Below are 16,962 nucleotides of genomic sequence, written 5' to 3' on the forward strand. Positions count from 1 at the left end.
AACATAAAAGGTATTTTTATAAAATTGTAAGATATTAAATTGTAAACTACTAAAAAAAATATTTTCCCTTAAATGAAAATTATAATATATTTTATTTAAAATGTATTTTTTAATATAAAATTATAAGTTATTAAATTAAATTTTAGAATAAAAAATTACGAATCATTTATAACATTGAAAAGTTATTTTATTTTAAGTGACAAATTATATATATGAGAAAAAATATTTAATACAATAACTAAAATTTTATAAAATAAATATTTTACTAAAATAATAAGATAAAAAATAGTGTTAAACATAATGAGTAACCCAAATTCTATAGTATTTATATATTTTTAATTTTATTTTCAATGTATAGGTTTTAAATTAACCTTTATATATTAAATATGAATTTTTATCTCATATGAAAATTATTTTAGGAGTTTTTCTTGTACGAGAAGAATTTTAGAACTTTTTTTTAACTTATCTAATTAGTTTTTAATTTATTAATTAAATTTTAATATTTAAAATAAATTATCAATAAATAAAATAATATAGTATTACAATACAAATTATTTATCATAAATCTTAAATATAATTTATGTGATTAAAAATATCTATTTAAATGATTTTTAAATATTATTTATATATTCAATAATATTTATTTATATATAAAATTTATTATAAATTTTAATTATATATAATAAATATTTAACATATATATATATATATATATATATATATATATATATATATTGCACAGACTAAAATATTACATATTTTTAACTAATTTTTAAAATCACAAAAATCAAATCAAATTGTAAGACTCGAGCTTCTCTCATTTTCTGCATTCTCACAAAGTTTGGAACATTCTCATTTCCTCCGGTTTCTCTTCCTCTCCGCAAGCTTCTTTTTTCTTGGACATGGTGGAGCTAGGGTTGTGGAGCCGAAGCTCATTCTCCTTCCTCGTTCTTTCAGTGGTAGCTTGGAGTTCTTCCCCGAAGTTTTTGACTAGCCCAAAACCTTGGAGTTTGCAGATTCGAGGTTAGGGAGGCTCCATTTTCTAGTTTTCATTGAAATGGGTTTTGACGATTTTGATGCACTAGGTGTGTGCATGTAGGATCTGTGCACGTTTCTAGATTGTTTGATACTTGGATATCATGTGGTATGGATTGCATGTTGTGGATTCTTTGGATTTTCAAGTTTTTGGACAAAAATTCTGAGGTTTGAAAGTTGTTGTTTGAACTTGTGTCGGGCGCAGTTCTTGGCGTTGAGCGTGTCTTCATCAGAGATCACCATTAGTAAATCACGTCGAGCACGAGGCTAGTCACGCCATGCACGATTTGCAATGGGAGCTCTCTGGATGAATTGCGTTGGGCGTGTGAGAACCACGCTAGGCACGATATCAGATAGTGGCCTTGTTGGGTGTTTTACCGATGTGGCGTCGGGCATAGGGTTGATGTGCCAGGCGTGGAGACTCTTTTGAGTCTCTAACTTCAGGGCGCCGGGCACAGGGTTGATGCCCCGGGCATGAAGACTCTTTTGAGTCTCTGACTTCAGGGCGCTGGGTGCAGTGATGGTGCGTTGGGCGTGGAGACTTTTTTGAGTCTTTGACTGGATGGCGTTGGGCGCAAGGTTGAGGCGTCGGGCGTGGAGGAGCCTTAGAGCTCTCGGATTGAATATCAAGCGAGGCGGGAGATGGCTGCGCTAGGCGTGAATATGTTGAATGATTTGGTTAAGTTACTAAGTTGTTTGATAAAGATGAGTTGAGTAGGTGTTGATTTATGTTGTTTACATCTTGTCATTGATGAAATGTGTATAAGTTGAAGTAGGCTATTGTAGTAAAGTTGTAATTTGCTCTAAAGTTATTGAAGTTGAGATTGATAACTATAGTTGCTTATTGTTGTAAAGATGGTTATTGTTGTAAAGTAGTCATGATGCCTATAGTTGTAAAGTTGTAAAGTTGGGGACATATGGTGAAGATATATGTCCTATGTTGAGATACATAATACTAAGGTGATAAGTTGAAAGTTGTTTTAAAGTTGAATTCCTTAGTACTGTGTGGGCATATGGAAGTAGTTGATCCATGTTATGCTTGAATGACCAAATTGAGTAAGGTATCTAGTTAGAGATGTAGTCTTTGACTAGGTACTGGAGGGTGCATGGTACTTGGAGAGTAGTGGGTGGGCTAACTCCATATGTGGATTGGTTATGCAGACCAAGGTTGTGGTAGGCCCATACCCAAACCCTTCTGCCCTAATAGTAGTACTGGACTTCCGAGTCTAAGTGAGACACCTGAGTAATTGCCTATTGTTGTCTATACCTGGTTCTCTTCAGAGTTTCTAATGATGCCCTATACCTGACCTGGTTGAGATATGTCAAACGTTGGATTCGGTAGGGTTTATGCCACCTAGAGTGCTCAACCTCAATTGTTGGAGATCTCCTAGTTGTATATGCCTGACGACACATTAGTTGACGATATATATATATATATATATATATATATATATATATATATATATATATATATATATATATATATATCTACTGTTGTCTATGCTGTCGTTTGAATTTGAAAGACGTAAAGTTGAATGTTGTATTCTATTGTTGTTTGTTTTATGTTGATGTTATTTTATGATGATTATTGCTATGAGCTTACCTTAACATATCTTCCCTTGTGGATTTGGGATTGCCATGACCATACATTGTATGCAAGCAGATCAAGATTAGGTGGTGTTGTGAAGGGTAGCGGACTCTGATTGGATTCAGTAGGAGAGCTGAGGCTTTTGTTGTGAAAATTTTGTTGTAGTCTGCCAGTCATTTTGTATAAAATATTACATTATATTATCAGTCATATATATGTATACGAGACATTAGTTGTTATTTCCTAGTATGTATATAACTGCTTAATTATGATGTGTTATTTTATGCATATATATAGAGTACGGGAAAGACATGTTATTATTTTCCCCTGACGCTATAGATTGTATGAGACCTGACGGATCGTTACACAAATCAAACAAAAAATAATTAATTTGATTTACTTTGAATTTCATAATACATTCAAATCCAATCATAACTCCAAAAATTTTATATTTTATATAAGAGGATTCCATAAGAACAGGGTGCCTTAGCCCTACTTTGCTCAATTAACTTCCAATAATCTAAGTTGGACTTGTTGCCAGCTTTGATTTAAATAAAATGATAAGCACAAACAAATCGGATAAAGCTGCTATTATTTTTCAGACTTTCATCCAATACAAATTGAGTATTTACATCTTGACACCAATCCAGTCGGAGAAAAAAAAGTAGTTTAAATTTGATAAAATTTGTTAAAGTTAATTTGTAACAACATGTTCATCATAAATATTTTTAAAAGAAGAAAATAAAACAAAATAATGTTATAATATCTTCATAAGTCAAAATTAACATAAAAGTACATTAAAAACATTTTAAAAGTTAATATAAGAAAATATCTATAAAATAATTTATGTATAAATTAACAAGTTATTGATTCAAGTCAAATTGAACCTAATCTTTCTTAACTAAGATTTTGGATTTAAGTCTTGTGATGAAGATATATAATTTGAAAAAAGGAATTTTACTAAAGATGTTCAACTAGGTTTTCTTGTAGAAATTAATTATCAATAAAATTGGTACATATTTTATATTAGTAAAATCTTTTGGAAAACTTATAAATAAATTAATTTTAACTTTTGGAGAAATTTGTTTAATTTTTTCTCATATAAATACTTATTATTTAAAAAAAAATACATCATAAATTTAAAGTTCACGTTAAAAAAATATTTTGTTTTTGTTCTTACAGTTTTCATTTCAAAGTTAACTCTAAATGTTGATGTCTCAGACCAAAAATTTAAGTTATGTAAATAAAAGTGTTAAGATACATGAGGATGAATTCTAGTGCCAGATTTTCACCTTAGTGGCTACAGTTTTGCATTCTTTCTTTGCTCAGACAATTTCTAACTTCTTGTCACGTTGAACCATTTAATCACTTATATTCATTGAATAAAAGGAGTGTTAGAAACATATTTTTTAACAACTTTTCTAAAACGCTCTCTTATAAGTTAAAATTTATTAAAAATTACAAAATCAGAAAAAGTGTCATTAATGACAGTATGAGCCATGTAATTTTATAATTTTTAATAAATTTTAATCAATAAAAAAATTTGTTCAAAACATGTATTTAGCAATAAAACTACTGCCTAAAGTATAACCTTAATAAGGCTTGTACTTTTATTTAGACTTAAAATTACTTTTTATTCTTATAGTTTTGTGAGTACGTAATTTTTATCTCCAAAATTTTCTTATTGCAAATTTGATTCTCATAATTTTCAAATTTGAGCAATGTTTAGTCCATCCCTTGACATGTCATAAAAATTTAAAAAGAAAATATTAATGTGTTTGTGAATAATACAGTCAAGCAATTAGTTTGACACAGAAAAATAATAGTGTTAATTTTTTTTAAAAAAAATTGGTTTAATAAATTATAAATTTTACTTAAAATTTAAAAGAAATGTAACATATATGTAATAATAAGCAAGTTGTTCTTTACATGAAAGACAACATGGTTAAGTAATAGTAATATCATTCACACATACATTAACATTTCTTGTTTATTTTCAAATGACATATCGATAAGTGGATCAACATTAATTAATTTTTAAAACCAGTAAGACCAATTTTATAATAAAAAAATTGAGATGAAAATTATATAATCATGAAACTATAAAGATTAAAATAGATTTAAGCCTTTTATTTATAAGAAAAGCTTTACCAAAAAAACTGACCCGTAGTTAGATCCATACCCCCAAAAAAATCTTTGTTTTTTAAGGGGTAGACGTGCATATAAAGCATTTGAAAAATGATAATAATGCATGTTTCTAGAATTGATGGTTCACAATGTGAAACTATAGTCTAAGAACTTATGTGTTTTGGACATTTTACCTTATGTAGCATAGCTTGGATGCAAATTTAGCACAAAATTGACAGTTTTGGCTGCTGCAATTGTCAAGAGTGTCTTTAAAGACTTCAAAGGTTGGCTCGTTAGAATGAAAGTTACAACTTCTTTTGAGGAATGAATTTGATTCTGTTCATATACGATACTAAGTCATATAAACATTTTAAATTTGATAATGAAGTTAAAAGAGAGCATATGATCTAGTGACAAATAAAACAATAAAATACACATCATTATATCCTTTTTTATAAATAAAAAAATAGATTAAATAAGATACATCTTTATTAATTAATTATTAACTTTTTTTTAAGATTTTCAACGAGATTACAAATCATCTATCTCATTATTTCATATTTAAATATTATATATATATATATATGATTTTTTAAAAATAATTGTAAGTAATTATGAATTTGAGTAAAAAAATGTGATTATGAACTAATTATTAATCTTAATTATCTATTTATGACTTTATGTCCTAAATCTATAAATTTGACGTTCTTAAAAAATAAAAAATGTTCTTGTTAGATAGATTCTTTATATATAAAGTGAGAATAATTATTTTTAAGAATGTGAAAACTATAATTCTTAAACCATATAATTATATATATGAATAGTTAAGATTAAAAGTTAGCAAAAATTTGTTTAATAATTAAATGAACGTTTAAAAAATCATATACATTTTGTTTTCGAATATGATTTTGCAACCTATATTTGTATTTCTTGTTTCCACACTAAGAAATGTTCCCATTTAAGTTTAATTTCAATGCATAACTAGTGGATAAACTATTTCCTTTATCTGAGATTATTTTTTATGCATTGTCAATGAAAATACAACTTTTAAGATTATTATTATTATAAAAACTAACGAATTTAATGTAAATGATGTATACTTTGTAATTAAATAATACTATAAAATAAATCTATTTTGTGTACGCATGCACTATTTGTATATATTATATTTGATAGTTAGGCTATCAATTTTGAGCTACATGCATTTATGCTTTCCTCCTACTACATGTCAATTGTCAAACATCAGTTGTTCAACGTTAATATGTAACCTTTTTCATTATATATTGCTACGTGAAAAGTGAAGACCAAGAAGTGTAAGAACATGTTGAATCTCAGAAACTAGATTTCCATTTTGTTGTCCTTGTAATTTTCTATTTGTAGTAGAAATCCATGCTTTTCAGTTCAGTTAGTACATCAATATTGCAGGGAAATTAATGATGGTCAACTAACATTTTTCTTTAATATCATGTATCCACACGCAAATATTCTCGTCATTAATAAATTAACAATATTGAAAGGTTACTTAAATCTATTTTATTTATTAGTAAACCATTAAATGGATAGTGATATTTTATATTTTTATTTGATTATCTTTAATATGTTGTTAATTTTTACTTGTCATTTTGGAGTGTTATCTTATATCTTTGTATCTACTATTTTATTCATAAAAAAGTTTTTATTTATTTATTACATGACCACCAATAAAAGGGTAAAATGCAAAATATTAGTCTTTAATTAAAAAAATCTAAGGGTTGATATCTTAACAACGTCATAATTTCTTATACCTGTGTTAATTAATCTCCCTTGTCTCCATTTTTAATATAAACTCTTTCATTTTAATTACATAATAATTTCTTATATTTGTGATAATATAAGTGATTCAAAAGTCCGATTTTTTTTGTTGACAGAAATGGGTGAATACTTTGTATTAATGACATGTTTATTAAAATAAAATTGGATCATTTAAGATTGGCTTAAAGATAAGACTATTGAAAATTAAGTTATAAGTCCAATAATAAAAAAAAAAATATTTTTCAGGTTTTATAAAGTAAAAATGTCAAAGACTCATCATCATATACTTTTTCATTTAAAGAAAACAAATTCTCAAAATTTATTTTAGACTTCACTTACAAGTTTATGCATGAACATTGAAAAAATTATGACTAAGGATTTGATTATTCAGTCATGATATTTAAGAATAAGAAAAATTAACGTCTTTTAGTGGGACAATTTTAAAAACAAATTATCAAAAGTTAAAGTCTTTTGTAATTAATTCCCACTTCGGAAAGATCAACCACTGTGTCATCCTTATTACACAATACTTTTTTATAAATTAAAAATTTATTAAAAAAAATAATTATTCAATTTAAATTTATAAACTTGCGTCTTTCTTGTCACGTGATTTTTTTTAATATAAATTATAAATTTATAAAATAAAAAATAATTATTCAATTTAATTTATAAATTTGTTACCACTTATTTATATTAGTTTTTTTTTTTACAATCACAAAATCAAATACTTTTCATTAAAATAATAGAATTCTGAATACAATGAGATATTACATAATAGATATGCCCAAAATCAAACAAGATTCGATTCCTAGCTAACATGACTAATTTTGTTCTTATATAAAAGTTTTCAGTACAATTTTTTTCTAGTTTTTTTCGTGAAAAACATTTCTTTAGCATATATTTCACCATATCTCAAAACAGTTTCTTACTAAATTGGGTACAGCAAGTTATCATGAGAGTTTTCTCTCCTTGGGCTTTTAAAGCAACACAACATTAATGGTGGTTCCATTTTTCACTTCTTAAGGTGTGATGTCTAAATAGGATGGATACTTACCTTGGATTGTCTTTTTCTGTCTATCTACCATGAAAATGTGTTCGTGTACAAGTGACACGTCAATCATTTTTCAATTTTGTTCAACATTAGTTTTTTCAATAGTTTTTTTGTTCATTAGTTGATTCCACGTAGTATAGATATAGGTAAAGAGATTTCATTAAACATGTGTTTATTGGATCTTTTCCATCCTCTATAAAATTTGTAGCACCATTGCTAAAAATAATAACTCATGATCGATAATTATTTAAGAAAGATTTCCACTAAATAAGGTTGTTAATTTAGAAAGAGAGAAAATTGTAATTATATAAATTAGGGTTGATATAATAATGGCTATATAAGTTTTTTTAGAGACAATTTTATTATAAAGGAGATCTTATTTAAATATTTAATGTCTAAATTAATTTTTATTAAATTTCATGGATGATGCTGCATTCAAAATTGTACCGGGAAGACCCTATCGGTCACATGGACCAACACATGCCGTTCCGTCAGACACCCACGCGAACTGAACCATACCTAAAACCTTGACGTTAGCATCGGCTCGGCCTACAACCGAAAGCCAAGAGGAGTTCGACAACAATATCGGCTCGGCTTAAGGCCGATACGAACGGAACCACGATGTATCTCCATATACCACGTATCGGCTCAGCCAAATGCCGATCAAGTAGAATAGCCGAGCAAATACTTATCGGCCCGGCCAACAACCGAAGACGTTCAGCACCCCAAATCTTAACCTGTCGGCTCGATGATGTGTCGAAGGGCAAAGCAAGGATTATAATGTTGATCATGGTTAACAAGGATAAGCGCATGATTACGACATAATTAGTCGATTAACGTCATATTACCTAATTTGGTAAGCTTTAGAAGAGGCCCACTGCTGACAAGGCCCATCAGTAGTAGTATAAATAGGTCACTTATATCGAGGTACGTCACTGTTCATTAATTATCCTAGAGAATCGTGCTTATCCTAACTTGAGCGTCGGAGTGCCTTTTGCAGGTACCTCCCCCCTTCCGAAGTATCTACCTGAAGCTCCCGTTCGGCCCTGCCCCACAGAAGATTACGAGTGTATTCTCAGACAAGTACATTTTGGCGCCCACCGTGGGGCCGAATCGATAGTTGTGAAGAGACTTTTGAAGAATCGTTATGGCAAAGACAAGAAGAGCTAACGTTGAAGACCACCAGTCTGAAGATGAGCACCGGTCCGGGGTGGACAATGCCGAGACAGTAGAGGAGACAAACTTGACCGATATGGTACGTCAAATGAAGGAAGAAATGGCCGCCATGAAACATCAGCGAGAAAGAGATGCTGCCGAGATGGCTGCATTGCGAGAAGAGAATGCCACCCTCAAAAACCAGTACCGGGATCCCACATGGAAACCCTCTGAGACAACCCACACTCAGGGGTCGTTCCACTCGCACGACCATCACACCTCTATCCCTCATACTTCTGTTGCTGCCCTAGCCGTCCATGCTTCGGTCAGCCGGCCGATACAACCGGTGTCGGCCGGAGCACACCGACACCCCTTTACCCCAAACATCATGCAATCTGCACTTCTTGACCATTGGAAGTCCTTGTCCCTCGACAAGTATGATGGTACCACCGACCCAGATGAGCACGTGGATGTGTTCTTAACTCAAGTTACTCTGAGCACTACTGATGACGCCGCCTTGTGCCGAATCTTCCCAACATCATTAAAAGGGAGAGCACTGAGTTGGTTTACTCGGCTTCCTGCCAACTCGGTGGACTCGTTCAACACGTTAGCTTCCCAGTTCACCATTCAATTCGCTACAAGCCGACCCCACCAGTTGACCTCTTTGGCACTAGTTAGTATCCGTCAGGAGAAAAAGGAATCCCTTCGGACGTTCATGAGCCAATTCAACAAAGCGGCGCTTGAAATCCGAGACCCGAACCCTGCTGTAGCCCTGCACCACCTTACCACCGCCTTGAAACCGGGGCCTTTCGCCAACAACATTTGTAAGAAACCCCCTACTGACATGGATGACTTGCGTCGACGAGCCGACAAATACATGCAGATGGAAGAATTGGCTGAGTTCCGAAACCAAGCCCGAGCGGAGGTGGCGACAAAACCTGACAAGCCGACCGAGACTAATTTTCGGAGTCGTCCGAAAGAGCTGATTCCTCGTGAGAAGCCTCCTCGCAGGCCGAGGTACTCACAGTATACCCCACTCAATACAAGAAGATCGGTCGTCTTAGAGCAAGCACTTGCCTCAGAGGTGCTAGCAGTCCCAAAACGAGCTTTGACCCCTCCCAGGGCCGATACAACAAAGTCTTGCAGGTACCATCGTAATAGGGGGCATTCAATAGAGGAATGCGCGGCTTTGAAAGACAAAATTGAAGACTTAATCAAGCAGGGACAACTGCAAGGCTTCATAGACCGTTCGACCTCATCTCAACACACCGACCGGTCTCGGCGGCATGATCAGCCCGAGCAGAGGAGAGCCGGAACACACTCATACAGGGAACGTAGTCGGTCAAGAGATAGGAGAGAGGAAGAGCCTTCGGCACAACCTCGGCGAGTCATCAACACCATAGCCGGTGGATTCGCTGGCGAGGGCTCATCCTCATCGGCCCAACGGAGACACCTGCGAGCCGTTCGGCACGTACACACAGTGGAAACAGTTCGTCGCCGCCTTCCCACCATCACTTTCACCGAGGCCGACTTCAAAGGCATCGACCCGGACCAAGATGATCCGATGGTAATCAGTGTTGAAATTCACAACTGTATTGTGGGTAAGACGTTGGTTGATCAGGGAAGTTCGGCTGACATCTTGTATTGGAATACGTTCAAGCAGCTGGGTATTCCGGAATCCGAGCTAGTTCCTTATGATGAACCTCTGGTTGGGTTCTCAGGCGAACAAGTCAAGACAAAAGGGTATATCAAGCTGTCAACCCGGTTTGGGTTTGAAGGAGCCGAATATCGTGACATTTCGGTTAAATATGTGGTAGTTCACGCCAACACATCTTATAATATTCTGCTCGGCCGACCATCCCTGAATCGGCTCGGGGCGGTTGTGTCCACCCCTCATTTAGCCATGAAATTCCCGGCCGATTCAGGACGAGTCATCACGGTCCATGCCGATCAGAAGACTGTGCGAGAATGCTACTTTGCCAACTTGCGATTACCAAAAGTGAATGACGAAGCGCCTAAGGGGCCGAGAGGCGTTCACTCGGTGTCACAGCAATCGACCATGGACCTCGACCTCCGGATCGATCAGGAAGAGAGGGTAAAACCTATTGAAGACAAGCAATCGATTCAAGTTGGAGCCTCGGACTCCCAGCTTACTTACCTAGGGACCATCCTCTCTGAACAAGAAAAGAGTGCTATCGCACAAGTAGTTCTTGACAACAGAGACTTGTTTGCATGGCATCCCTCCGACATGCCTGGCATTGACCCGGATTTCCTTTGCCACAAGCTCTCAATCAGTAAAGAGGCAAAGCCGATTGACCAACGGCGTCGAAAGGCCGGGGAAGAGAGGAAAGTAGCGATTGAAGTTGAAGTATCCAAACTGCTAGATGCTCGGTTCATCCGAGAAGTACACTATACGACATGGCTGGCCAACGTTGTCATGGTCCGGAAGCCGAGTGGAAAGTGGCGTATGTGTACCGATTACACAAACTTGAACAAAGCCTGCCCGAAAGACGCCTACCCATTGTCGAATATTGACCAACTCGTTGATGGAGCATCTGGTCACAAATTCTTGTCTTTCCTGGATGCATACTCGGGGTACAACCAGATCCGTATGCACCCCCAAGATGAAGAAAAGATGGCATTCATTACTGAAACGGCCAACTACTGCTATCGGGTCATGCCGTTCAGGTTGAAAAATGCTGGAGCCACGTATCAGCGTTTGATGAATAAAATTTTTCATGACCAGATTGATCGAAGTATGGAAGTGTATGTTGACGACATGGTCGTAAAATCAAGCGACATCTCCATGCATGTGCGTGATCTGGCCGACGTCTTCCAAGCGCTTCGGCAACATCAGATGAGACTTAATCCCGAAAAATGCGTGTTCGGGGTCTCAGGTGGAAAATTTTTGGGGTTCATGTTCTCCAACCGAGGCATTGAAGCGAACCCCGACAAATGCCAAGCCATTTTGGATATGAAAATCCCGGGTACTCTGAAGGAAATCCAAAAGTTAGCAGGCCGGCTCACCTCGCTCTCCCGGTTCCTCCCTCGTTTGGCCGAAGTAGCCCAGCCTATCCTACTTTTACTCAAGAAAATAGAGCGGTTCAGCTGGACCCGAGAATGTGAAGAATCGTTCTAACAATTCAAGAAACACCTTAGCGCGCCTCCTGTACTCTCCAAACCGATCGGTGACCTCGATGTGGTTGTTTACCTGGCTGTTTCAAGCTATTCTGTGAGTGTCGTCCTGGTAGAAGAAAACCAAGGTCATCAGCAACCTATGTATTTTATCAGCCTGACGCTGCAAGATGCCGAACGACGTTACCAGCTGTTGGAAAAGGTGGCCTTAGGGCTCATCTATGCCGCCCAATGGTTAAGACAGTACTTCCAAAGCCACAAGATAATTGTCCGAACCGACTGCCCGGTTGCAAAGGTCCTCCGGAAACCAGAGATCGTCGGTCGGATGATGGCATGGTCGGTCGAGCTCTCAGAATTTGACATATCTTTCGAGCCGAGAGGCCCGATCAAGTCGCAACATTTGGCTGATTTCGTCAACGAGCTCACTTCTTCGGGATGTTTTGAAGACGAGCCGTGGACCATGCATGTTGATGGATCCTCTAATGCCCAAGGTAGCAGCGCCGGAGTAATCCTTACTAGCCCCTCAAGGATCACAGTCGAGCAATCCCTTCGGTTTGGCTTCCGTGCATCCAACAATCAGGCAGAGTACGAAGCCTTGATAGCCGGAATGAGATTAGCAACCGAGATGGGCGTCAAGAAAATCACATGCTGGACCGACTCTAAAATCGTGGCCGAACAGGTCAATGATAACTTTCAGGTTAAAGACTCCAATTTGTTGCAATACTATCACCTCTTCCAAAAGCTCAAGAGCGATTTCACCGAGGTACAGATACGACACGTCTTGTGTAGCAACAATGAACGAGCCGATCAGCTAGCTCGGCTCGCCAGCAGCCGAAAGCCAAGACATTTGCGTACAACCATTCACCTTGAGATTCCTTCCCCAAGTGTGACGGTTGAGTGTATGGCAACCGGTACTGAGGCGCTGACCTGGATGACAGCCATCCGGAGCTTTATTGTCCGAGGGGAGTTGCCAACCGACCCGATGGAAGCAAAGAAGTTACGAACACAAGCGGCTCGGTACTCCATGGTGGCCGATGAGCTCTACAGGCGGGGATTCTCCACCCCGCTGCTCAAATGTATCGACAATCACCAAGCTGACTACGTAATAAGGGAAATACACGAAGGTATCTGCAGCTCCCACTCAGGGGGACGAACTCTGGCAGCCAAAGTCTTGCGTGTCGGTTACTATTGGCCAACTCTGAAAGGAGATTGCGCCGAGTTCGTTAAAAAGTGTGTGCAATGTCAAAAGCATGGAAACCTCATCCACGCTTCGGCTGCAGAGTTGCACAGTATCAGCTCCCCATGGCCGTTTTCTTTATGGGGTATAGACGTGCTCGGACCGTTCCCTGTAGCAAAGGGGCAAGTTAAATTCCTTCTCGTTGCGGTGGATTACTTTAAAAAATGGATAGAAGCCGAATCGCTCGCCTGCATCTCCGCTGCCAACGTACATAAGTTTGTTTGGAAAAGTCTGGTTACCCACTTCGGCATCCCGTACGCCATTGTTTCGGACAATGGCCTTCAATTCACCGACAAGAAATTCAACATTTTCCTCGAAAACCTCAGCATTCGGCATCGGTTCACATCAGTCGAGCACCCTCAGTCAAACGGGCAGGCCAAAGCAGCCAATAAGGTTATACTCATTAAGCTCAAGAAGAGACTCGGCTCGGCCAAAGGAGCATGAGCCGAAGAGCTACCGGAAGTCCTTTGGGCATATCGATGCACACCACAATCAACTACCAAGGAGACGCCTTTTTGCCTAACATACGGTGCGGACGCGATGATCCCGGTTGAAGTGGGGGAACCATCCTTCAGGCGACAACATTTCCATGAGGAGTCTAACGATATTTCACTCCGGGCTGAACTCGATGTTCTCGATGAGGTGCGAGAGAAGACGCAGGTAGTGGCCGAAGCATGCAAACAACGCATGACCCGACGCTTTAATTCCAACCTAAAGCCGAGGGCATTTCATGAAAGCGATCTCATATGGAGAGCAACCGGGTCGGCAAGGCGCAACTCTTCCGAAGGAAAGCTTGCGGCCAACTGCGACGGCCCGTTCCGGATACGACATGCTCTCCACAATGGAGCTTACAAATTAGAAGAACTATCGGGCAAGATCATTCCGAGAACTTGGAACTCCACCCACCTGAAGACGTACTACAGTTGAACCAAGCTTATGTATTTACATTTCAACTATATGTATAATGATGCACTCTTTTCCTTGAACCGGTCTTTTTTCCTCTTAAAAAATTGTGAAAATAGGTTTTGGCCGGCAAGATTTTTAACGAGGCATCCACTCGATCAATAACAAGACAGTTCAACTATATATGACTTGTTTTACATTTTTGCGATTTTTTCAAATTATAAGTCTTCCCTCCCGAGATGTCTCTCGGCCAAGGATGTGGCTTTAATCATTTTACAAGTCTTCCCTCCCGAGATGTCTCTCGGCCAAGGACGTGGCTTTAATTATTTTACAAGTCTTCCCTCCCGAGATCTCTCTCGGCCAAGGATGCGACTTACGTCATTTTACAAGTCTTCGCTCCCGAGATGTCTCTCGGTCAAGGATGTGGCTTTAATTATTTTACAAGTCTTCCCTCCCGAGATGTCTCTCGGCCAAGGACGTGGCTTTAATTATTTTACAAGTCTTCCCTCCCGAGATGTCTCTCGGCAAAGGACGTGGCTTTAATTATTTTACAAGTCTTCCCTCCCGAGATCTCTCTCGGCCAAGGATGTGGCTTCCATCAATTCTTACGAGTTTTCATCACGAAAAAAGTAAATTTTATACTAATATGTAACAACAACGAAAGTCTAACTTCATTTAGCAAGGCACTATCGGCCTAGAAGAGTACATTCAAAAAGGGCGTTATCGGCCCATCCATACAAAGAACAACAAAAAGCTTAAGACCCTACCTCCGGTTCCCCCTGAACCGGACCATCTTCAGGCGCAACCTCCTCGTATGTTGTCTCCCCCTCATTCGGCCCAGCTGGACGTGCCAGGGCTTCCTCGTTGGCTTGTTGATTCGGAGGGATGGAGGTCAGGTCCACCAACTTCTCCTGGAAGAAGTCCTTTGTCATATCAAGGTGAAATTCAAGGGGGAAGTCACCGAAGAAGCATGCTTGCCGAGCTGCCTGAGCAAAGCCAGCCTGATGCTGAGTGAGGACCTTGTTGCGCGCTTTCTCCTTATAAGCCCCGAAAGCAACCTTCTCAGCATCCAACTCCTTACCCAGAGCTGCAACCTTCTCTGTCTCGCTCTTCAAGGCAAGCTCAAGACGCTGAACCTTCAAAGCTAGGTCGTCAGCAATTCACCCCCGGCGATCCAACTCAGCCTGATATTTGCTGTTGACCATTTGGGCGTCAGTAAGTGCCGCCAGCGTCTCTTAGAGAGACTTCTCCTGCTCAGCAAGTTGCTGACGCAGTCCATCGACCTCGCCGTTCGGCTCCATCATGATGCTTTGAGCCAAGGTCACAGCACGCACTTGGAACTCACAGAAGAAGCTCCACTTCTGAGCCGAGGTCATGCGGCTCAGCACCCCTTGACCCGATTCGGAGGTCAAGTCTTGGCTCAAAAAATCCTGAGCGTTAACATTGCCAGCCAAAAAACTTGGTCCGGCCAAGCCTTCTGGAACAGTTGGACCAGCCACGCAGCGCTGCTTAGCCCGACAGCTCTCTTCCTCGGCCCCTGGATCAGGCCTTCTTTTTTCAGGCTGGGGCCGAGTGGGCTTCCTCGGTTTGACCGTTGGTCCCGCCCCACCACCTTGGGCAGTTGGTTGATTCCTACGCACGCCGGTCAGGGTCTTATTCCCAGTGGTCGCCGCCACTTGGTTCCGGATCAATGTGCGGATGTCTAGATCGTCCTCTCCATGATCCGCCATGATACCTGCACATCATTAGTCAAAATCAATAATAATACAAGAATTTAAACAAGTAAGAAATGTACTATACCAATCAGTTCTTCGACTACGTCGATCGATTCAAACAATCGGACCAGAGGACGGCATGGTAAAGGCCGGGGCAGTTTCTCTAAAAAATTCAAACTCGATCTCTCCTTCGGGGACATTCGAGATTTGGACACCGTGTCGTACTTCCTCGGCTTCCGAGTCCAGTACAACGGAAATCGTGATCTCCCTTCGGCATCGAAGAAGTATTTATTTCCCATCTCCGGCCGAATCATCACCTTCATAAATCCCACTTTGAAATTCTTATAGGAAGTGGTGAAGGGCTGTAACAGGCAATCACTATTCCGAACCAGTGACAACCACTTAATCTTCTTCGTCGGCCGAGACGAATAGAAGTGAAGGAATAGGTGCGGAGTGGGCTAGAGGCCGAGAGCCAAACACAATTGTCTAAACCCTTGCATCGCCGCCCAAGTGTTTGGATGAAGTTGACTCGGCGCCACGTTCAGAAGCCGCAGTATACCCATAAAATAATCATCAAACGGGAAAGTTATCTTCAAATCCCGAAACATGTAATCGTATACATAAAAGAACTGGTACTTGCACAACCCTTGGTTCAAGTACACAAAATCCGGATTCGGCCCTCCATCGCCTCGGCACGGCTGAAAAAAGATGGCAGAGGGTTCCTCTTCCTCTGGAAAGGTCAAGAATTTCACGGCCGATACGAAATGAATAAGAGACTTCTTATCGGTATACCGGGAATACACGCTGCCAACCTCCCCGTGCACCCACGAGTACCCAGGGGTCGATATGGGAGCAAAAATTCCTGGACGATCCACCACCCCTGCTCGGATGATCATCAGAGGCTATCGCCGATGCAGAATCACTCCCACTCCGTGACCGTTCGGACCCGGAAACGGACTCTACGTGGTCTTCCCCATTGGAAGCCGAAGCCGATGCGACGTCTCGGTCCAGCGTTGCTCTCAACCTAGAATCACCTGCGTCCCCGGAGGAGTCAATATGAACAACATTTAAATCTGCCATTAGGTACCTGATTGTTGAACTTGACCAATCTTTGTTGAAGAATATTCAAACACCGCAACTCAGCTGATCTCAGCTCAGAGCAAGTGATAAACGCGTATCTTTGGGGACCCTCCCCACACGCCTATTTATAGGCATTCCTTGCAAG

General features: G+C 38.9%; 2 protein-coding genes across 2 annotated transcripts; both read left to right on the forward strand.

Moving 5' to 3' along the window:
- The first annotated feature begins 8,739 nt into the window (after nt 1–8,739).
- Nucleotides 8,740–11,886, forward strand: LOC145950270 (uncharacterized). The gene has a single exon (XM_083061347.1). The coding sequence runs from the start codon at nt 8,740–8,742 to the stop codon at nt 11,884–11,886; it is 3,147 nt and encodes a 1,048-aa protein (XP_082917473.1).
- A 138-nt stretch (nt 11,887–12,024) lies between these two features.
- LOC109810293 (uncharacterized) lies at nt 12,025–13,563 on the forward strand. Its single transcript, XM_020373716.1, has one exon. The coding sequence runs from the start codon at nt 12,025–12,027 to the stop codon at nt 13,561–13,563; it is 1,539 nt and encodes a 512-aa protein (XP_020229305.1).
- The last annotated feature ends 3,399 nt before the right edge of the window (nt 13,564–16,962 follow it).

This window comes from Cajanus cajan, chromosome 8 (genome assembly GCF_000230855.2).
Source record: "Cajanus cajan strain Asha chromosome 8, NIPB_CcT2T_4, whole genome shotgun sequence".
Classification (NCBI taxonomy): Eukaryota; Viridiplantae; Streptophyta; class Magnoliopsida; order Fabales; family Fabaceae; genus Cajanus; species Cajanus cajan.

What these genes read in the sequence shown, in the direction of transcription:
- LOC145950270 (XM_083061347.1), top strand. Translation starts at nt 8,740, where the DNA reads ATGGCAAAGACAAGAAGAGCTAACGTTGAAGACCACCAGTCTGAAGAT.
- LOC109810293 (XM_020373716.1), top strand. Translation starts at nt 12,025, where the DNA reads ATGTATTTTATCAGCCTGACGCTGCAAGATGCCGAACGACGTTACCAG.